Raw genomic sequence first — 21,682 nt, 5'->3', positions numbered from 1 at the left:
CAACAGCTACTCAGAAATAGATGGAGAGATAGCTGTGAAGAATTGTGCAGGTGTTGTTATGCCACACAGCCTCTGAAAGAGAGCTTGTACACATTCATGAACAAGACCAGCTGGTCAGTAGGAATGCCCCTGAGCCAAAAGCTTGAATGTAGGAGAGCCTGCAAACCAAGTATGAAGCTTGCTGAATGCATGAGAAGGAAAATTCAATGCAAAAACAGGGCATTATTTTGTTTCTTCAGGGACTTAGTAAGATATGTATGTATTGAATTTTCATGCCAAAAAGGTTTCCATAGCCTTTAAGGTGGCCATAACCATTAGACTAAAGTTGATGGATGATTTCAACCAAAACGATCATTCATCAGGTGAATTTAACAATTAACATTCATTTTAGCTTGTTACAGACTTTCATCATCTAAAAAGAAGTTGACTGAGTTTGAAATTTATGTCTGATGAGTCAGATCAAAAAGCTGACCCTTTTTTCCAACCCTGGACAACCCTTTAATCAGAGATAACCCTTTTAGTTCTGTCATTTATAGGCATTAGCTGCAACTTCTCTAATGATGAACTTGGGCTAAAAGTGTTAAGCTTTACATTTTTATATTCTAAATGTAGAATTCATTTTAGCTTTGTGTACAGTATCACTGCATTAAAGGGGTTGTCCCGTGATAGCAAGTGGTGTTAAGCACTTCTGCATGGCCATATTAATGCACTTTGTAATATACATCATGCATTAAATATTGGCCATACAGAAGTTATACACTTACCCCTCCGGTGCTGGCGTCCCCATCTCCATGGCGCCGACTGAAGCCTTCTTCTGCCGGGATTAGACGCGCTTGCGTTGTCTGCCCTCTTCTGTCCGGCTACGGTATGCTCGCGCTGCAGAGGTCTTCTGCAGCGCGAGCACGCCGGAGCAGGACAGAAGAGGGCAGACAGTGCAAGCGCGTCTAATCCAGGGAGAAGGCAGCTTTAGTCGGCGCCATGGAGACGGGGATGCCAGCACCGGAGACCTTATATCTTATATAATTGGAATTGTTATGTAAGAGGTGAACTCCATGTATGCAGTACTCATCTGTGGATGCATTACATTTTAACAAATAAAAATGGCTTCCAAAGGTGAAAACACATAAGGTGTTAGCCCATGCCAAACATGTATATTACAAAGTGCATTAATATGGCCATACGGAAGTGCTTAACCCCACTTGCTTTTGCAGGACAACCCCTTTAAGACCTTATATCTTATATAATTGGAATTGTTATGTAATCTTCCCTAATATGTTGCTATTGTTGCCTTCACACAGAAAAATAAAAAGTAGGAGAAGACCAAGGATAAAATGATCATAAAAACTATCATGTATGCTAGAACAATATCGTGATACTCATTCAGTGATATTTGTGATTGCTAGCTAAAAAGAATCCATGGACCAACAACAAAGCAAAAGGCATATAAGTATTAGAAAATAATAACAAATAAAACACAAAAAAAATCACATTCATAAAAATTATTTCAAACAGAATACAAAAATAATAACAATAAGTGTCATAAAGAGTTATAAAGAGAGAATTCGGAAGATACAGTAACAGAAAGAAAGCAGAAGAAGAAAGTGTGGAGAAGACAGCAAAGGAGGTGAACAGCAAAACAGGTTTTCAGAAAGCATAGTCAGAGCAAAGGTACATCTTGAGACTTACTGGGCCCGCATACTATCCGTAAACAGTCTGAGGGGAAGAGAAAGAGACAACCTGGGTTATCCTTCAGATCTTTCTGCAGACAGAACAATTCAGCACCCACATATTCCGGGGACGCACATGTGTCTCAGGGGCCATTTCATAACTGACACTATAGCATACTAATTATGGAAAAAATCACTTTTTATATTTTAATTTAAAATATTGAGGTAAAAAACGCTAAGAATCCTAGACTATTACATAATGGAAAATACAACAAATTAAGTATTATATTTGAGTATTCTGCCTTTGAGAGGAAATGCTAATCATGCCCTAGTATGATTCATTTATAGTATGATAAACCCATTAAGCCTTATAGATACAAACAACAATCGGAGGAGTTGCCAATAGCAATTAATCGTATCATTTTGTAAATTTCCAAATGGCTATAAATTGAAATCTGGAATCTGATTATCTGCTGCGAGCAACTCCTTTGCTAATTATGAGTTCTGGCTTTAATACTTGAGGCCTATAATGTTTTCTATAATGGAAAGACTGGTCTGCGTTAACTTATTCCCATGCATAGATTCCACAGTACCACACATACTTGTCTTTCATGAAATGGCCACCTTGCAAACTACAGCCAACAGCAGACGAGAAAGGGGGTGGTCCCATCATGTTCACCCTCTAAGTTCATACATCTTGGTTGAAAGGTCATTTCAGAACATATTATTGTATGTTCATTTATTAACCAATCTACCACAGAACTTAGAGGTGGGACCTATGCTCCCCCATTCTGTCTCCTTCAGAAACAACCCAGTCCGCCTCCTTGCAGGAGAAAAGGAATTGATCTGGGGCTGATGGCTGTGGTCACCACATGTCGTCAACCGCGACGGAAAAGGGGACATGAACAAAAAAGAGGCAGAACCAGGCCCCACTTACATCTCTTTTTTTCAGTAAGAAGAGCATGAAGAATGTGAGTGAATTGGAGTACGCTCTTATTACTGTGTGATTCGCATGAAGATGAGAATATGGCATTGTAATAATTGGAAAATAGTAAATTGCTATCTCTTTGGCATCAAGATTTTCTGATTACAATTGTATAGTTTGAGAAGTTGGAAACAGCCCTCAAATATTTTTCTTTATTTTTTTATAGGCCTAATGTATAGTAACAGTGTGCAGTTATTATCTAAGCTCAGCTATTAGTGCTCCACATTTTCCTATTTTTAGTTTCTGGCACAGTTCATAGCTATGTTTTCAGCCATGGCAGCTCTCATGGGACTGCTTTTTCTGTCACTCACAGCAAGATTTGGCCTAGATCTTGAGACTATATTTTGGGGACAATAACTACATATATCTAGAGCATTCATTGAAGAGGTGAACTCCATGTATGCAGTACTCATCTGTGGATGCATTACATTTTAACAAATAAAAATGGCTTCCAAAGGTGAAAACACATAAGGTGTTAGCCCATGCCAAACATGTCTAGGATACAAAAATAAGAAGCACAGATGAACATTGCTACTTGGATAATAGGAAAAAAGTTTGGTACTGTGTTAGCCAGTAGAGCAAAATGTGATTGTTCCCAGCAAGAGAAACCACGTAATCTTGTAGATATGATACTTTTTAATTGATGTTATAGCGAGATTTCAAACCTACTTAGGGTTCTTCATCAGGCTTAATGGAATAGATCCGAAGAAGTATATATATATATATATATATATATATATATATATATTGTATATGATGATCATCCGTTCAGTCGCATCCGACCTTCGGTCACTCTATAGATCAATGTTCTCCATGCATTCCTGTCTTTCACTACTTCTTTCAGTTCCATGATTGACATGTTCGTGGTCGCCTTGATTGTTTCTAGCCATCTTGTTCTTTGTATATATATATATACAAAGATATATATATATATATATATATATATATATATATATATATATATATATATAGTTATGGAGTGATTATTTTGCACTTAAAACAATACCAGAGCAAGATGTGCAGAGGAGTAAATACTTAATTTGACTGATGAAAAGGATGTGAAAGTTTTATGGTCCCTAAATTGGTGTTAGGGGGTCACCAGGCCTGTGTGTTATTTGTGCTACAGACTTTTCATTTGCTCCATTCTATCATGAAGCCTCTTGAAATGTTGATGCTTGGGTTAAGAGTGTCAAAGATGGTTATAAACTTGTAGTCCCAAATTCTTCTATGACATTGAGATTTAAAGTTACTTTCTATTATTATATCTATGTTGTGTCTGTGGCTAGAAAAAGCCTCAACCACAGGTAATTCAGTCTTTCTTCCTCTAATTGTGTGGCGGTGAGACCTCCTTGCTCCTTACATTGCATATAATGCTCGAATAACATCATGTCTTTTTGTTAGCAATTAAAACATATCATATCTACAAGATTACTGTGCTTCTCTTTACACGAATAGTGACACATGATAAAAGTGGTCTGGTTATAGTTCATTTGGTGGAAATAACGATACATGATAATCCACCAGATATTACAGAACTAAAGTTGTCATTAAACTAGTCCTTTTAGACCTATGAAAACCCATCTATATTGGGTGTATTAAATACAGAGGCAGAGAGTCTTGCATGAATATATATAGTTTTGCATTGACAAATAACAGAACTGTAATTCTCTGCTGTGTCTAATATCTAGATCTGGATTTAAAAGTGAAAGCTGAAGCATCTCAATAGAAATAATATGAGAATTAATGGGTGATTGCTTATGAAGAGAGTCCAATGTGGCAGGAGGGTGATAGTCTATGAAGAGTACAGTGGGGCAGGGCTTTGTCACTCTGAAATGTCCACTCCATGCCTGACAGACCAGATGTGTCTGAAGGTTTTCAGCAAAGCAAACGTTGACAGGCTATTTCAAAAGTAGTTAACGAATATAACACCACTCGATCATGCTTTAATTCATAAAGCACGGTAGACAGGTAGAATGGCAAAAGTCACAGAGACAAATCACTGTATTCATGATGTAAAGTCATTCAGAAAATGATATGAAACATATTTAATAGCTATTCTAAGAATTCTCAATTTTACTACAGAACAGATTGCCGGAAGGGCATAAAAAGAAGAAACAGAATTTATAAATGGTCTAAAAAAAAGGACCTCTCCTCTTCAAAAAGACTTGTTTCAAGCTAAACATTGCTATTTATTAGTGCTATATGTAAAGTGTGATTTATAACATACTACAGTCATTAGGAAGCAATGTGGCTAAGATGCAATATAAATAATACATTTTGTGGAGCAAAAAAACAGTTTGTAACTATACCAGCTCTGTATCCACACCTTAAAGAATGAAGGGCCTTTTACACAAGGCGATTATAGAGTGCATATCATGTTACTGAACAAAAGTTCATAATAGTTGGCCAGTGTTAACCTGTATGACCAATACATAGTCAACGAGATCGTACTCTTTTGCAATAACCTAAAAATTCTTCTTCTTCGGAAATATACCCCCTTGTATAAACAGGCATCTGCTACTTGTTAACAGATGAGAGGAGGAAAAACAAGCAATTTCAAAAGTGATCGAAATTGTAAATAGACATGATTATTATTACCTAGAAATGCATGTCTCTGAACCATTACAGATTATTATGTCATCGATCAGCGCTCATTTTTACAAATTCATCTTCATGTGAAAAAGAATTCTTAGACTTTAAACTGAAACCACCATTTAGAAAACGTAACCCATATTTTTGAAGTGATTTTTGATGTTCACAGCGTATGAGATTGTCTGTCTATCTTGATCGACATGCAATTGTTCCATCTGGACAATCCCTTCTGTAATTGAGGACCCACTGGCAATTAATTGATTGCATCGGGTCCAGCAGCTGAAACGCCTAACAGTCAACTGTTATTGTAGGAAAAAAACTACGGGTAGCTGTACATTTCTACTGCAGAGGCTGTTGCTGGTAAAATGTGGTATTACATATTAGGCATTCAGATAGGCAGAAATGTCATATATGGTCACATTGGGCCCATCAGAGCAGGAGCTTCTGTTCACAGTGACTCTCCACTCTGGTTGACCGAGAAGGGAGTTTGAGACCATTTCTACGATATCAGTGGACTCTAATAGGGCATATGTACAGGTATGTCATAATGGAACAAGACCCTTTCCACCGAATCTACAGGTGTCAGTCTTTCATTTCATAGGCCCTTTGATAGTGGAAACAAACTGCAGCTTCAGACATAGTCTTGAAAGACAAGGTGACAATTGTATGTACAACTATGTAAATATTTAAATATCTTCAAGCTAAATGGGGACTCCTTTCTCAGAAGGGTAACACAGAAAGAAATAATTATCTGGTGTCAATGTTCTTTAACAAAAGAAAACTCTTCACCCCCATCTATTATTCTAGACTGTAGAGCTTCATTTTTAAGCTGACAGCATTTACACATCAATGATTAAGTCTTAAATAGAGATAGATGTCTCATGAGATAAAGCTTATAGCTGCCTGTTTAATACTCCCCAATGCATGACAATGTTAAAACGACAAATCAGAAGAATAAGTGTTATGTAAGTGATACTGACACTTGACCATTTAAACAACTAATGTTTGTTTCTGTGTTGTGTTACTTTTTGTCAATATTTTGTCTCCGTGACTTTAGCCATTGACTGAGCAAGGTCATTTTGTTCTTGAGAAGAAGGCACAGAATAGATACCTAGGTTTACTGTAAGCTTCACTTTTCCTCCATCAAGTTCTAGTCGTAATGTATCTGCAGACTCCTTGGATGTAGTTGCCAGAAGAAGTCCATAAGCTCGCTGGGACATAAAACGCAAAGACACATCTTCTGCTTCTGTATGTGTGACACCAGGGAGCAGGACCTTGAGGTACATGCTGCCATCATAGCTGAGCACTGCTGCTTCTGTAATCAAGAGTACAAGAAATGGGTGAGATAAGAAATGGTAACAATGACAACTGACAATTTCAAGATGTTAAGGGTTGAAAGCCAAGGAAACAGTTGTTAGGTTGTGACCATGCCATTGAATCCAAGGAAAAAATAGATCATTGCAACCTTTCTTGAGAAAGGAGCACTAATGTTAACTGAACATTGATCCAGTTGGACAGAAAGCTATGCATGTATTTATACATACTGGAGGCTAGGAGGCTACAGTAGGTCATACACTGAAACTGCTTGCTTATTGTAAACCCCACCAGTAAGATCTTGCGGTGGACTAACAATAAAAAAAAAGTACACCTGAATAAAAGTCCTGTGGACAGAGCAGGCTCAGAAGCTGAACCTGCACCATGCCGGGGTAGGCTGTTATTGATAGCCAACCTCACACTGCAACAGCAGAGATAGAGAAGAACTGCAATCCCTGCTGTTATACTTAGACATGCCATGATCTATGTTAGGGTTCACAAAGGGAGTGGTCTGGTAAGCAATAAGGCATTGCAGTACAGCCGCAAGCCGTCCAGATCCACATCTCCTGTTATGAAACATGGATTCCTTGCATTCTTTTTCCTGCGGGTCAGCAAAAATCACGTCACTGTGACGTAATATTCACTGACTAGGAAGGATTGCTGATGCATTGCAGAGACAGCGGACATGTGCAGTCTCTGCAATAGCTCAGCACTTCCTGCAAGGCTGTGAACTAGTGACTTAGCCTACATTTCTGGCCAGGAAGGAGACGTAGTAACATAGTATGTTAGGCTGAATGAAGACAATGTCCATCTAGTTCAGCCAGTTTCAACCCCCACTTGTTGATCCAGTGGAAGGCAAAAAAAACCAACAAGGCAGATGCCAATTCAGCTCATTTGGAGGAAAAAAATCCTTCTTGACTCCATAATGGCAGTTAGAATAATTCCTGCCTGTGAATGTACGTAATGTCACAGGAAGCAAAAGAATCAGCCAGCTAGAAGTGAAGTGACCCATATCCCCCTTCCCCCGGGACTGCAGGAGACAGGAGAAGATCAGGGAGGAGAAGATGAGGTAAGTAGATTGCCTGGAGAGGAATAGGGGAGTATAGAATTTTCTCTTCAATGACAGAACCCCCTTTAATGGGTTAAACATTTCATAAAAAAGAAACATAATGATGAGACATTATACCCTCTAAATCAAATGTTTTACCATTACTCTCTACTTAAAAAATACTATAAAATGTAATCTCAACTGACATAATTAGATATATATGTATTGGTTATATATATATATATATATATATATATATATATATATATATATATACACATACAGTATAAGAATATATATGTTAGAATAATACTATTATTTTCTGTTGGGTGGCTAGTGGAGGCAACAATTTACCATATCTTTAATAGCCAGTATCTTTATACTTTAAATATTAATTAAAACTTGTGTGTCAACCACACACAAACATCCCGCCTCATTTATTGCCATGATAGCTATTTATGGTTTTACAATAGTGCTTATTGTGACTTCTCATATTTTATAACTAAATCTCTAATTACTTAGTTAATATTAAATCACAAAAGTTTAGTAGTTTGATAAAATTATATTCTGCAGCTCAATATGCAGTAGATATCAATACTTTTACATACGGTGTCTACCAATACGTATTTGGAATATTTATGTAATGGAAAGGCTTATAACAACAATTCTATTATTCTATAACCCCTTTATTATCAAATGCCTAACATAAATTTTGTCTTGGAATTTCAGGGGACTAGGAACACCCCAAAGAAGAGCCATAGTATTTTTACAGATACACACTCATAAACCCCATATATTATGCTTGCAGAAAAATTCATCTTACTCCAACAAGTACTGCTTTTTTACATAAAATTCTAGAAACAATGGTCCTATCATGCATGTCATACCACATATTTAGAGGAGTATCACTTCTTACACATATTTCAATTAAAATGGGAACCAGACCAAATTGGAATACCCCCTGATGGTAAATATATATTCCTTGCAACTAAAATTTATACTAATCCTTATGCCCTTCTATGCATATATATAACCCACCACCTACCTCCTTAGTTAACCCCTTAGTGACGGCCCAATAGTGTTTTTATGTCCTGCCGTTGCAGGACGTGTATGGAGGGAGATAGCGCCGCTATCTCCCTCCATACAGTGCAGGCGTCAACTGTTTATTACAGTTGACACCCACGACAATAGCCGCGATAGCTGTACGGCCAAACACAGCAATTAACCCTTTAATTAAATGTCGCTGTCAATTCTGAAAGGCCCCAGGGCTGCCATAGCAGACTGCCTATCAAGCCATCCCCGTGGGGTGGCTTGATAGACTGCCTGTCAAAAAGCAGTATGACTAGAGTTGAGCGAGCGTACTCGGAAAAGCACTACTCGCTCGAGTAATCCGCGTAGCTCCGCCCCCGTCAGTGTGCCGATTCCAGCCAATCAGGAAGCTGGAATCGGCACATGTGACAGGGGCGGAGCTACACGATGATGCGTAGAAGGGGGCGGAGCCAGAATGCCGCTCGTGCCGGACCGAACAGATGGGAGAAGACCCTTCTGCGCAAGCGCGTCTAATCGGGAGGTTAGACGCTGAAATTAGATGGAGCCATGGAGACGGGGACGCCACCGCGGGGAAGGTAAGTGAATAACTTCTGTATGGCTCATATTTAATGCACGATCTATATTATAAAGTGCATTAATATGGCCATACAGAAGTACTTAACCCCATTTGCTTTCGCGAGACAACCCCTTTAATATAATGGAAGGAATTTCCTTTGCTTCTCTGTATCATGATGTTGCCACCATATGCATGGGATACCTAAATTTCTTAATAGACAATTTTTAGATAAATTTGGAGGACCGCTCTGGGGGGTCACTATTACCGCTGGGGCTGCTCTGGGGCCCCAGATCCATAACCCCAACTAGATTGGCTGCGTTACTACTCAAAGTGGGTTTCTTAGATCAATGGAGAATATGTCATCCCAATACTTGTGAATTCTGTCACACTGTTCACAAAAATAGCTTAAGTTGCATTTTTTATATTTTAGGATCCTCATCTTTATTCGCCTTAATGAAAGCGACAGGATATTTACCTCGAGGTATTTCAGACCACTCCCCAATCTGGTTAACATTAATATTTCTAAATACTCAATCTTATAGAAAATGCAAGATACACCCATTTTGGTTATCCCTTTTTGACCCACGTAGAATCCCAGACCAATATATTTTCTTTTGATTAAATCCCTCTGATTCTGAAACTATGGTAGTTTGGGGTACTCTTAAATCTTTTTTATGAGGATGTTTTAAATCCTCTATCTCATACATTAAAAAACTATAGACAAAAGAGAGAATGACCTAAAAACTAAGAGTATTGAAAGAGAAAAATCTATATATATAAAATTGAATGTATGTCTGTGTGCGTGCGTGCGTGTCTGTCTGTCTGTCTGCGTGTCTGTCTGTCTGTTTGTCCTTTATGCGCTACTACACCATTCATCCGATCGCCATGAAACTTTGGGAAGTTGTTGAGTACACTCCTGGGAAGATTATAGGCATAGTACAACTATCCTACGATAAATGGTGCACGCGCGAGCGTCGTCGAAAGTTACCACCCCCCCACGTAGATCGAATAAGTAAGCCACCTGCTATTGTGATGTCATCACTGATGTCATCAACATCGGACGCCCTTGAACATGCCCCAACATGTTCTATAAAGCTGCATTGTGATGTCATTAAGGCTCTATTATGACACGTACAGCTTGGAACCACTAGAGCACGCCAGCCAATTACCATTGGAGTTGGAAGTGGGTAAACAAGTACTAGGATATCTTCCTAAGAAGCCACAGCAGCCGGATAAATTGTATGTTCCACCCAACGGCTATTTTATTCAGCCCGCAAGGGGGAAGCAGCGGCCTACAAAATCTAATTCTCTCATTTCCTGATGTCATAGATAGATAGATAGATAGATAGATAGATAGATAGACTGTATGCAATAACCCTGATAGATAGATAGATAGATAGATAGATAGATAGACCTTGAAACCATAAATACTAGAGCACGCCAGCCATTTACAGTCAGTCTCCATTGGAGTTGGAAGTGGGCAAACATGTACTAGGCTATCTTCCCAAGAAGCCACAGCAGCCGGATAAATTGGATGTTCCACACAATGGCTATTTTATTCAGCCTGCAAGGGGGAAGCAGCGGCCTACAAAACCTCAGTGGTCGCTGCTGCCGTCATCTAGATATATAAAAACGAAGTATGTATGTATGTCTGTCTTCGCAGCAACGCGCGACGGGTACGCTAGTTATATATAAATGACCCAACTGATGCTAAAAATTCTAGATGGGTAAAGAAAGACAGGAAGGGAATATTTACAAATCCTAAAGGAAATGGCAAATCGTAAATTATTTTTTCCAAACAATTGATATTTGAATTTGGCAATCAATCCAGTAAACTTATAGTTCATATGATCCGTCAAAACTCTTCCTCTCCCCCAATATTGAAAATACGCTCCCCAGAAAACCAATAAATTACTGACTCTACTAATATACTTTACAGATTTACTCAATTTCATTGAGATCTATATCAGTCCCATGCCACATATAAGTCTTCGAGGCTATCTAAATAAGATAATTTTCCCTAAACTTTCTACAGAACATATCTCTTTTTTAGATTTTCCTATTACTCAGGAGGAAATAGAAGAAACTTTATCTTACATTGCCAAAAATAAGTCACCTGGTCCAGATGGCTTTCCAATAGAACTTTATATACAATATAGTAAAATCCTACTCCTAGGATTACTTTTACTTTTTCACAAGATCATAAAACAGCGTAAATTTCCAGATTCTTTTAATGAGGTAAATACTGTAATTTTACTAAAACCTGATAAAAATCCCAAAGAATGTGGATCTTACCGACTCATATCTCTCGCAAATGTAGACTATAAAATTAGTACTAAATTATTAGCAAATAGACTTAACCTAGTTGTCCATGATTTTGTCCAATCTGACCTGACACAATGCAAACCTGGCAAATCAACATCACACTGGGGTCACACTTGATTCTGACCACTCCTTTACCCCCCACATCCAATCTCTGGCCCGAACATGCCACCTGCACCTCAGAAATATTGCTAAAATCCAGCCATTCCTCACCATGGGCATGCTAAAGATACTCGTTGTTGCCCTCATCCACTCCAGGTTCGACTACTGCAACTCACTATTCCTTGGCCTTCCCCTCACCAGACTCTCCCCTTTCCAATCCATACTAAATGCGTCAGCTAGGCTCATTTTTCTATTCAGCCGCTTCTCAGATGCCTCTGCACTATGCCAGTCAATGCATTCGCTGCCCATCCACTGCAGAACTAAATTTAAACTCCTTACCCACAAAGCTCTCCATGGCGCTGCACCACCGTACATTGCTTCCCTCCTGTCCATACACTAGCCAGCCTGCACACTCCGATCTGCTAACACACTGAGACTAAACACCCCTCTAATATGAACCTCACATGCTCGCCTACAGGACTTCACCAGAGCAGCACTGATCCTTTGGAACACTCTACCCCCAAGGCATACGGACAATTCCCGATGCACAAAATTTCAGACGCACCTTAAAAATGCACCTATTTAGAGAGGCATACTAAATCTCCTGACCTAGCCCCCCTGTCCTTCCCTATGGCTCGCCACAAGTTCCACCCTGCTTATTGCATACGGCCACTACCCTTGCACCTCCTTACCGCCCCCACCCCGTTTGCCTCCTAATAACTTATTTCCACATGTAATTCCCATACTGCCTGTGTTCCCCCATGCCTCACCCCCACCCTGTTCCTTCTGTATCACCCCCACCCAGTTTGGCTCAAACTGATTGTATATCACATGTAATTGTTGTATTGTCTGTGTTCTCCCATGCTTCAAAGCACTGCGGAATAAGTTGGCGCTATACAAATAAAGAATATTATTATAACATCATCGAATACAGCTAGCAAAACAAATAGGCTGGAAACAAAAACAAAATTGAGCTTTGGACACAGCAAAAACCTTTGAATGGCCCTATCTATTAGAAGTACTGCATTATTTTTAATTTGACAAGACATTTATCAAATGTATATCCATTATATATAAAACACCTAAAGCTAGAATACTTGTGAATGGACAACTTTCCCCTTCTTTTAACCTTAACAGAGAGACACGGTGAAGATGCTCATTTTCAAAACTTTTATTCGCCATAGCTATTGAACCCTTAGCATTGTTAATTAGACAAGACCCAGATATCCAAGGCATAACAATTGGACCCCGAGAAGAACGCATGGGATTATATGCTGATAACATGATATCAGTTCTTTCTAAACCAAGTCTTACTTTACCATATGCTGTATCAATCATAGACAAATTTGGTATCTTTTCAGGCTTACTTATTAACTGGTAGAATTCTTTGTTTATGGCTCTCAACTAAAAGGGATGGACAATAGGTGAAGACATTTGTCCTCTCAAAATTGTCATACAATTTATATATCTGGGAATCTATATTTCCAGAGATGGTCAATACTCATATGACCTTAATATCACCCCTCTACTTTCTTGCCTTAAAAACAAATTTAAAATATGGGGTTCACTTCAGTTGCCTGTGGCCAGCAGAATGAATCTCAGTAAAATGATAATTCTACCTAAACTTCTATATAGTATAGAACATACTGATATTATAATACCTCAACAATTCTTTAATAATGTAAACTGCATTTTCTCATCTTTTATATGGAAAAATTCTAGACATAGAATTAGTAGTGAAACACTACAACGAGCTAAAGATTCAGCAGGAATGTCCTTGCCTGACTTATATAGCAGGACAATTATGTTATTTAAGATATTGGGTATCAAATGAACCTCTACCTAATGCTGAACATCATTTGATATTCTATTTCTCTTCTACTATCCTATGGACAGTAGTGGAAAACCAAAAATTATACTCTTAACACCTTTTACCTATACATAACCTTGTCATTTAAATATGGCACTTAGCCAAACAAATGACAGGATATCAGGAGATTCCACCTGAAACTTCCATATGGAATAATAGAGGTCCCCCCATCTTTTTAATTTTCTGGACTTAGCTAGCATAGTAATGTAAATGCTAATGTCTAGTGAGAAGTGATGTAAATGATAATGTACATATAGAAAGATGATACAAATGTTATATTTAGTGAGGGAAGTGCTGTAGTGCTAATAATTAAAGAGACTGTCACCATGTTTTTGCAGCCCTCCCTTCGAGCACCATGAGGTAGCACCCGTCACACTGATTACAGTGATATATCTGCTGTGTGGATCTGTGCAGTAGTTTGGGAGAAACATGCACTTTATTAGTAGCAGCCAGACACAGAACTAGTCCTGCATATTCATGAGCTGCAGGCTTGCCACACCTACCCCGTCCTCCAGACAGAATAAATAATGATCAGCGCCAAAGATACATAAGACCGCTGTTAGAGATGAGCGAGTATACTCGCTAAAGCACTACTCGCTCGAGTAATGTGCCTTAGCCGAGTATCTCCCTGCTCGTCTCTAAAGATTCGGGGGCCGCCGCGGCTGACAGGTGAGTTGCGGCGGGGAGCAGGGGGGAGAGAGAGATCTCCCCTTCATTCCTCCCCGCTCTCCCCCGCCGCTCCCTGCCCCTGCCAGCCCCCGAATCTTTAGGGACGAGCGGGGAGATACTTGGCTAAGGCATATTACTCGAGCGAGTAGTGCCTTAGCGAGTATACTCGCTCATTTCTAACCGCTGTATCTGAATAAAAGGATAAACTCTTCTGGTGCCAAGCGGGGTCCCTGCTAAAGCAGAAGACATCCCGCTTGCACCGGAGATCCTAGTTCTCGTATAGCAGGTGCTTGGAATTTTGAGATGATCCTGTAGATCCAGGGAGCAGCAGTAGTAAAATGACCCCAATGATAAATCAATTGGGGGAGAAATATGCATCCAAAGGGAAAAAAGAGAACTTTCGCGCTCCAATGAACAGGTCTCTCTATATAATAATCACCCCTTGGTACTATGTTAAAGCGACCAAAGGTTTAATTGTGATTTCCAGTAAAACAGCATTAAAATGCAAGTAACAAAAACAGTCATATATATATTTACCAGACGGTAAGACAGAGCACTATATATATGACTGTTTTTGTATTAGGCCTTAGTCACACGGGCGTAAATACGCGCGTATATACGCGCATAAAAACCCACGGGCGTTTTTACGCGCGTATATACGCACGTATGTACGCGCGTATTTACGCCCGTGTGACTAAGGCCTTATATGTTAGCTTGAAAAAGGCGTTATATTGTAAACGCCGAAACACGTTGCTTGCAAACTTTGTACTTGTATTGTTACTTGCATTTTAATGCTGTTTTACTGGAAATCACAATTAATCCTTTGGTCGCTTTAACATAGTACCAAGGGGTGATTATTATATAGAGAGACCTGTTCATTGGGCCGTCCTCCAGACAGTGATTGCCAGCTGTCACTATGCACAGTAGTAGGCAGTCAGCTGTCAATTAGTCGTTGGACATCAGGCAAGAGGAACTAGCCTGCAACTCATGAATATCCACCACTATTTTATGTAGTGCTCTATATATGTACTGCTGCTATGATAAAATGTAAGTTTCTCCCAAACTACTGCACCAATACATACAGCAGGTATGTTACTGCCATCAGCGTGACTGTCACTTTGTTGTGCCACTCTCAAAAAGGGGTCCAAAAAGATGGTAACAGAGTCTCTCTACTGCTATTGTTTGACAAATATTACATAGGTTTACTGTGAATTGGTAATGCTAAATGGAAAATGGTATAAGGGGGAATGTTTAATGCGTTGAAGGAAGAAGAAGCACAGTGGCTCAGTGATAAAGGCTGTTGCCATGCAGCTCTGGGGGGCCCCAACACTGCAAGGCAACAGTGCTAACCCCTGAGCCACTGTGCTTCTCAGAGTCAGACTGGGGTGCCTAGGGCCCACCCTACAGTTACATGCAGTTAATGTCTGCTTATATTGGGCCTCAGCAATATATTAATTTTAGTGTTTTCATTACAGCATTCTAAGAGGTATAACTTTGTAGTTTTCCATTGTAGCTACATGGCAGCTTGTTTTGTCAATGCCTCTGTTTATGAGTATTATGCTGGGTTTACACAGGATGGAATTGACGTGGAAATTCCGTGTGGCAATTCCGCCCACGGCTCCTACTCCTGGGATTAGCAAGCCATGTGGATGAGATTTTGCAAAGATCTCGTCCACATGGGGCGGCCAATCCGTTGCAGCAAAGCGGACATGCGGCGCGGAATTCAATTCTGCGGCATGTTAATTCTTTTTTTCTTCTCGCTGCTGCCTCACTCCTCTCTATGGGTTTTGCCGCAGGTTTTGAAGCTGCAGCTCTCCCAAAGAAATCTCGTGATTTTTCAGCACGGCCAAGCCGCGAGATTTCCGTCCCATGAGAACCCAGCCTTACAGGGGGTTTCTGGGACTAAAAACAAATGTAAACTAAAAAATAATTCATGTTCACCTCCTCAAATAGCCCCACAGTCTGGCACAGGAGCCCCAGCCCCTGCCACTCTGATCCCAGAAGAAGCTGTTTTTTATACATATGACAGCTTAGTAAATCAATGTCTTCAGAGTTGTGATTGCCATAAATGAGCATGGTATTGATGAAGTCTGTGACTGGTGGTGCAGTCACATGTACAATATGTGGTATGTGACATCTGCAGCTTCTACTGGGGCTCCTGCATTGAATAGGAGAGCCATCTGAGGAGGTGAATATAGCCATTTTTTTATTTTATACTATGTCCTGGCGCAGAATTTCTTATAGCCAATGAAAATCCCTTTAGCTTTTGTTAATTGATTGTTTATCATTTTTTTTATTGGGGAAGAGGTGTAAATGAAAAAAACTAATTTCAGTATGTTTTTTCTAAAACTTTTTATTTCTACAGTATGTACTGTGCAATATTAGTAACATGATAACTTTATTATACCCTTCACTATGATTGCGGAACAATAAAACATGCCTAGTTAAAAGTTAAGAAAAGGAAGACTAAATCTCTGGATTCAGAGTCAGAGCAACGATGCCAACTAATGCTGCATGGTCAAGTTAGGAGGCAGGGGTAAAAGGTGTTGTCCAATGAAATCAGGAGAATGGGCCCATGGAACTAGAAGATAGGCTTCACCACTTCTGTACTTCTGAACTGCAAAGCATTATTGCTCATGATAGTCATCACAGGCAAAGGCATTGCAACCCATTGGCCCTCTGCGATTACATAGCGGAGGGCAGACGACACCACAGAGAGAGCACGCTCTCTCCGTGGACCCCTTTATGTGCCGTGATCTACATTGATCGTGGCATGTAAGAGGTCAACAGCAGTGATCTGTGTTTTCTCTGATCTCCGCTGTTGCAGCGGGAGGCCAGTTTACATCCTGTAGCATTAACTACTACTCTGCCAGGATGTAAGCTTGAAAAAGGCCATAAAAAGGTTGAAACTTAGCTTTTTTTATTGGACATGAAACAATGAAGACGTTTTTAATTTGAAACCTCTCCATCCTTGCTGGCACTTTTTGTGCGCTTTAGGATGTAAACTTACGTCCTGTGACATTAAGGGGTTAAGAAGATGAAATCATTTTATTGGGTTTACACCAAACTAAACTTTTAGCAAAGTTCGACCTGAGACAGGGTTCGACTGTTTCCATTCACACAACACTACATAACAAATGATAAATGGATTCCAAATGTAAATAGACAAGAAATCTTTTTTTTGGATTTGTTAGCTAGCAGGTTACCAAAGCAAGACATAGATGAAAGCTAGTACTAGTGAGATGGATTATAGTGTAATATGTGTGTTGGGAGGGATTGTGTAATGATCACTTCTAGTCCAGTCAAAGGATTATTGTGCTTTTGCAATTAGGACCATTTTAATGGTTTATGTCATTAGTTCAATGGAAAAGAATGTTTTTGTCTAAATAGTATATGATAATGTAGTGTACTGGAGTAGCACACTCCATAAAGCACTGTATGAACTGCCTTTATGTATGTGAGTTTATTGTTTGCTTGTTTGTCAACCACACTATCTCTCACAGTCGCCACAACCTAGTTTTTGTGTATTGTTCAGGTAGGCAGGAGATAGGCAGCCTATATTGGTGGATAAGATCTATGCATGGGTTGGTGATGAAAGATTCTTCTTTTGAAAAAATTGTACCACTGATTCAAAGTTTAAATCCAGCTTCCTGAAGTCCCTTCTCACCACCGTAACATCTGCACTGAGGTACCATACTACACTCCCGGGGAACCGACAAATTCCTTTTATTTTTCTCCTTTTTATTATTATTTTGTCCAGCATAGGTCTCGGCTTGTATACAAACTGGCGTCACGATCATGACAAATTATCATTTCATGGGTAGCCCAAAGAGCCAAAAAACTAAATTATTATTTTTCAACTGCACATGACCTTCCGCTCATGAGGGACAGCAGCAGAGCCAACGGTACTACCACCATTGCTGCCCACCCCACCACGGTCTGGCATGTTGCAATAATGTTCTTGATGAATTAAAGGGGTTGTCTCGCGAAAGCAAGTGGGGTTATACACTTCTGTATGGCCATATTAATGCACTTTGTAATATACATCGTGCATTAAATATGAGCCATACAGAAGTTATTCACTTACCTGCTCCGTTGCTAGCGTCCCCGTTGCCATGGATCCGTCTAATTCTGATGTCTTCTTGCTTTTTTAGACGTGCTTGCGCTGTGCGGTCTTCTGCCTGGTGAATGGGGCCGCTCGTGCCGGAGAGCTGGTCACCGCGTCGTCATCGTAGCTCCGCCCCGTCACGTGTGCCGATTCCAGCCAATCAGGAGGCTCGAATCGGCAATGGAATGCACAGAGCCCATGGTGCACCATGGGAGAAGACCCGCGGTGCACCATGGGAGAAAACCGCAGTGCATCCCTGGGAAAGGACCGGCAGCCATCTTTGGGAGAAGATTTTTTAAAGTCCCTATTTCATCGGATCGGTGAGTAGCAAGCGGTTTAAAAACCGCTTTAATTTGCTATTTTATGCCAGGGGGGTGACAGGGGGAATGGGGTAAGGTAAAATTTTGAGGTTTGCTGCGAGACAACCCCTTTAATGAAAAAAGAGAAAACTAAGGATTTTTGTGTAAATTGATGTATTTTTGTCTCTAAGGGATGTAAGGCATACATTAATGCTTACTTGAGATGCATTTTGTAGCTGAGGAATGTATAGAATGTGTGCAGTGTTTATGTTTACTTTGTGAAGCTGAGTGCTTCCATGGACCAGTCTGTTATCATAGTATATTATTTATGTTTATGAACTCTGTGTGTTATAATGAAAATCACTTAAAATTGGGCTAATTAAAAGCTGAGCTTATTATTCTAATCAAGTTGTCAACACAATTTTTGTTTTGAAAACCAAATGTTTGCCTTATGATGAGTTTTATTTCACACCAATGCACAAATGCCTAACTAGGTGGAGAATGTTGCTAATCTTTTTTTCGTGAAGAAAAAGACCATGGATATGAGACATCTACACACAGGGAAGATGGAACAATACCTCTGCAGCGCCACCTATTGGAAGGCAGCATTCCGGCAAATCGATGTCAGACCTTTTATACAAGTCGATATAACAATGACTGGAAACTGAAAACCAAAAGCCAATTCCCAACCATTGTTATAAAGACTCATACAAAAGGGTCTGACATTGATTTGCAGGAATGCTGCCTTCCAATAGGTGATGCTACATAGGTATTGTTTCATCTTCCTTATTTGCATATTTCCCAGAGGAACATGCATGGCCTTAAAAGTATCCTCACTCACCTCCTTGGTGTGTCCACACACACCTTCTAGGTGCTCTCCTTAAAAAGAGATGATACTCTTCCTGATCTATGCATGGTACATGCCATAAGTTCATGTTTTATTATGACTGTACATATGTTATACATAGCTGTATCAGAGAGAGATGAAGTTGAGCGACACCTTGAATTTCTGGCTGAATACATTTTGCTTATTTACTTTGTGGTAACTAGGAGGAGTAAGGAGTTTTCTTTAATGGCAAAAATAGTTTGCAATATTGATAGAGCTACAGCGAGTTATACATATGTATATTCTTGCTATAACTCAAACCTAAACTCCTAACGTAAAAATGCAATATCCATTGTATTTAAACAGTCTCCACTACCCCCTCAAGTTATTCACATATGTAGCTGGGGATATGCAATTATATGCCAAGGCCTTTACATTTAACAGAGAACAGAAACTCAGCTGCACGGCTCTAGGAGTGAGAGCTGCAATAATGAGGTTTGTTGTAGAAGCGACCTGGATGTCAAAAGATCAAGGGGCAGAGACCCAGGCATGGAGTGCAGACAAGAGACTTAGACAGGCAGACATTGAGAAGCAAGCGCAGAGCAGAGACCCAGACATTGGGCAGCAAGCACAGATTGGAGGTCCAGACCCCCAGCAGCAGTATAATTACAGGCAAGAAAACAAATAGAGAAGGTCGCTATGAGAACTGGATTTAATGTTAGGGCATAGTGCTTTGCCTAATCATTAAGCCAGCGGTCAGGAGGGTTTGGCACTGCCAGGGCCCTCTTACTGGATACTATAGAAAGCAGGGACTTTTTAGCGAGATCTTGTCTTGCTAAAAAGCATGTCTAATAGTTAGAAAAGTAAGTTAATTTTGCTTTAACATTAGACATTTTACTATTCAAACTTTGAAAATGTTTTATTTGATTATAAATGTGTTTCTTTGTGATTTTGCTTTTATCTGAAGTTCCAATTCATCTCTTTTTTCCTTTTTCATTTCACTCGACTTACATTTTTTGTCAAGTTTTTAAATACATTATATAGAATATTAGTTAGTACCATTAAAATATAGTTCTTTCACTAAACAATCCGTCATAAGCTATATGGATGGAAAATGTTAAAAGCCTTGGCTCTTCAAATATGGAGATGAAAAAGCAAAATAAGACAACAAAAGGCAGCAGGTCCTTAAGACAGCCCCTTTTGTTCCTCTATAACACAAAAAAGAAATCACATGCTCCCCTAATGTAAAAAGGAAGAGCTGTTTTTCCTCTTATTTCAGTTGGATTCAGTTGGTGAATTCTGAATTTGAAAGTTAATTTTTAAAGTTATTGCAGACTGTTTCCCACTATGTAAGGTAACAGACGAGTTGCCCCCAGAGTACGCCACAGGTGGAGATATGAGCAGCAGTGTAACTTTAATGATATTTCATTCCCGCTTTCTCCTGCATGAGACAGTATTCTGTATGTAGCAACAGCAGCCGCTAGATGGTGCCGCTGAGCCACCAATAGAAATAATAGCAGCAATAATCAATTATTCTAATAAATAGACAGTAAGATGAAGAGGTAGTGCCCCCCTTGTTTGATGTGGCCAGTGCCTTACCTGCTGATGAAAGAGAGGAAGGGTCTGTATAGAAGCAGACAGTGCCATTGTAAGCAGGGCATCTCCTGCTGGGAGAGCATGCAGGACAGACACCCTGCTGCAGTGGAAGCTACAGAAGGGAGACCAAGATAAGTGGACCCAGGAGTTTAGAGAGACCCGTATAACATCCCCAGATGGGAGTGGGTGACCATTGCTGCAGCCAATGTGAGTGCTGCCCAGCAAAAGAACCTCTTTGCAGGAGAAAATAGAATCTTTCTATGGTTTGACCAGATGATGATGGCACAGTAATGACGAGGCTTCAGTCTTGGACTATGACAGACAAGCTGACTGAAGTGGATAGGAAGCCACTTATGCTGCTAGGGGAGAGGGAAAGGGTCAAGGAGACCAGCTTCAACCTACAATGCCATAAGTATTGGCACACGCACTTTGCTGGAAATCCAAACAATTAGCATGGACATTTCACTGATAAAACACCTATATTACTGAGGGCTCATTCACAGGAGTGCGGTTTTAGTGTAGTATAGGCCCATGAAAAGATTGTATTTCCTGTAGAACCATTCCGATGAAAGAATTTTGGACACGCAAAAAGCTCACACCTAATGAAGATAGGACATGCGTGTGCAAAGCTTGCATTTAAAGGGGTTGTCCCGCACCGAAACGGGTTTGTTTTTTTTT

General features: G+C 39.9%; 1 protein-coding gene across 10 annotated transcripts in view; it reads right to left on the bottom strand.

Annotated features, from left to right (window-relative positions):
* The window catches only part of NRXN2 (neurexin 2), a 693,278-nt gene that overhangs the window by 489,956 nt on the left and 181,640 nt on the right, over positions 1-21,682 (bottom strand). For all 10 annotated transcript variants that reach the window (XM_066582621.1, XM_066582619.1, XM_066582620.1 and 7 more), the window contains 2 exons: positions 6,356-6,559; positions 1,687-1,713 (listed from right to left, as the gene is read on the bottom strand). In XM_066582621.1, coding sequence (XP_066438718.1) covers positions 1,687-1,713; positions 6,356-6,559 — 231 coding nt within the window. The remainder of the gene's footprint in view (positions 1-1,686; positions 1,714-6,355; positions 6,560-21,682) is intronic.

This window comes from Eleutherodactylus coqui, chromosome 11, assembly GCF_035609145.1.
Source record: "Eleutherodactylus coqui strain aEleCoq1 chromosome 11, aEleCoq1.hap1, whole genome shotgun sequence".
Taxonomy (NCBI): Eukaryota; Metazoa; Chordata; class Amphibia; order Anura; family Eleutherodactylidae; genus Eleutherodactylus; species Eleutherodactylus coqui.
The sequence above is the reverse complement of the archived record's forward strand: the minus strand, read 5'-3'. Positions and strand labels throughout refer to the sequence as shown.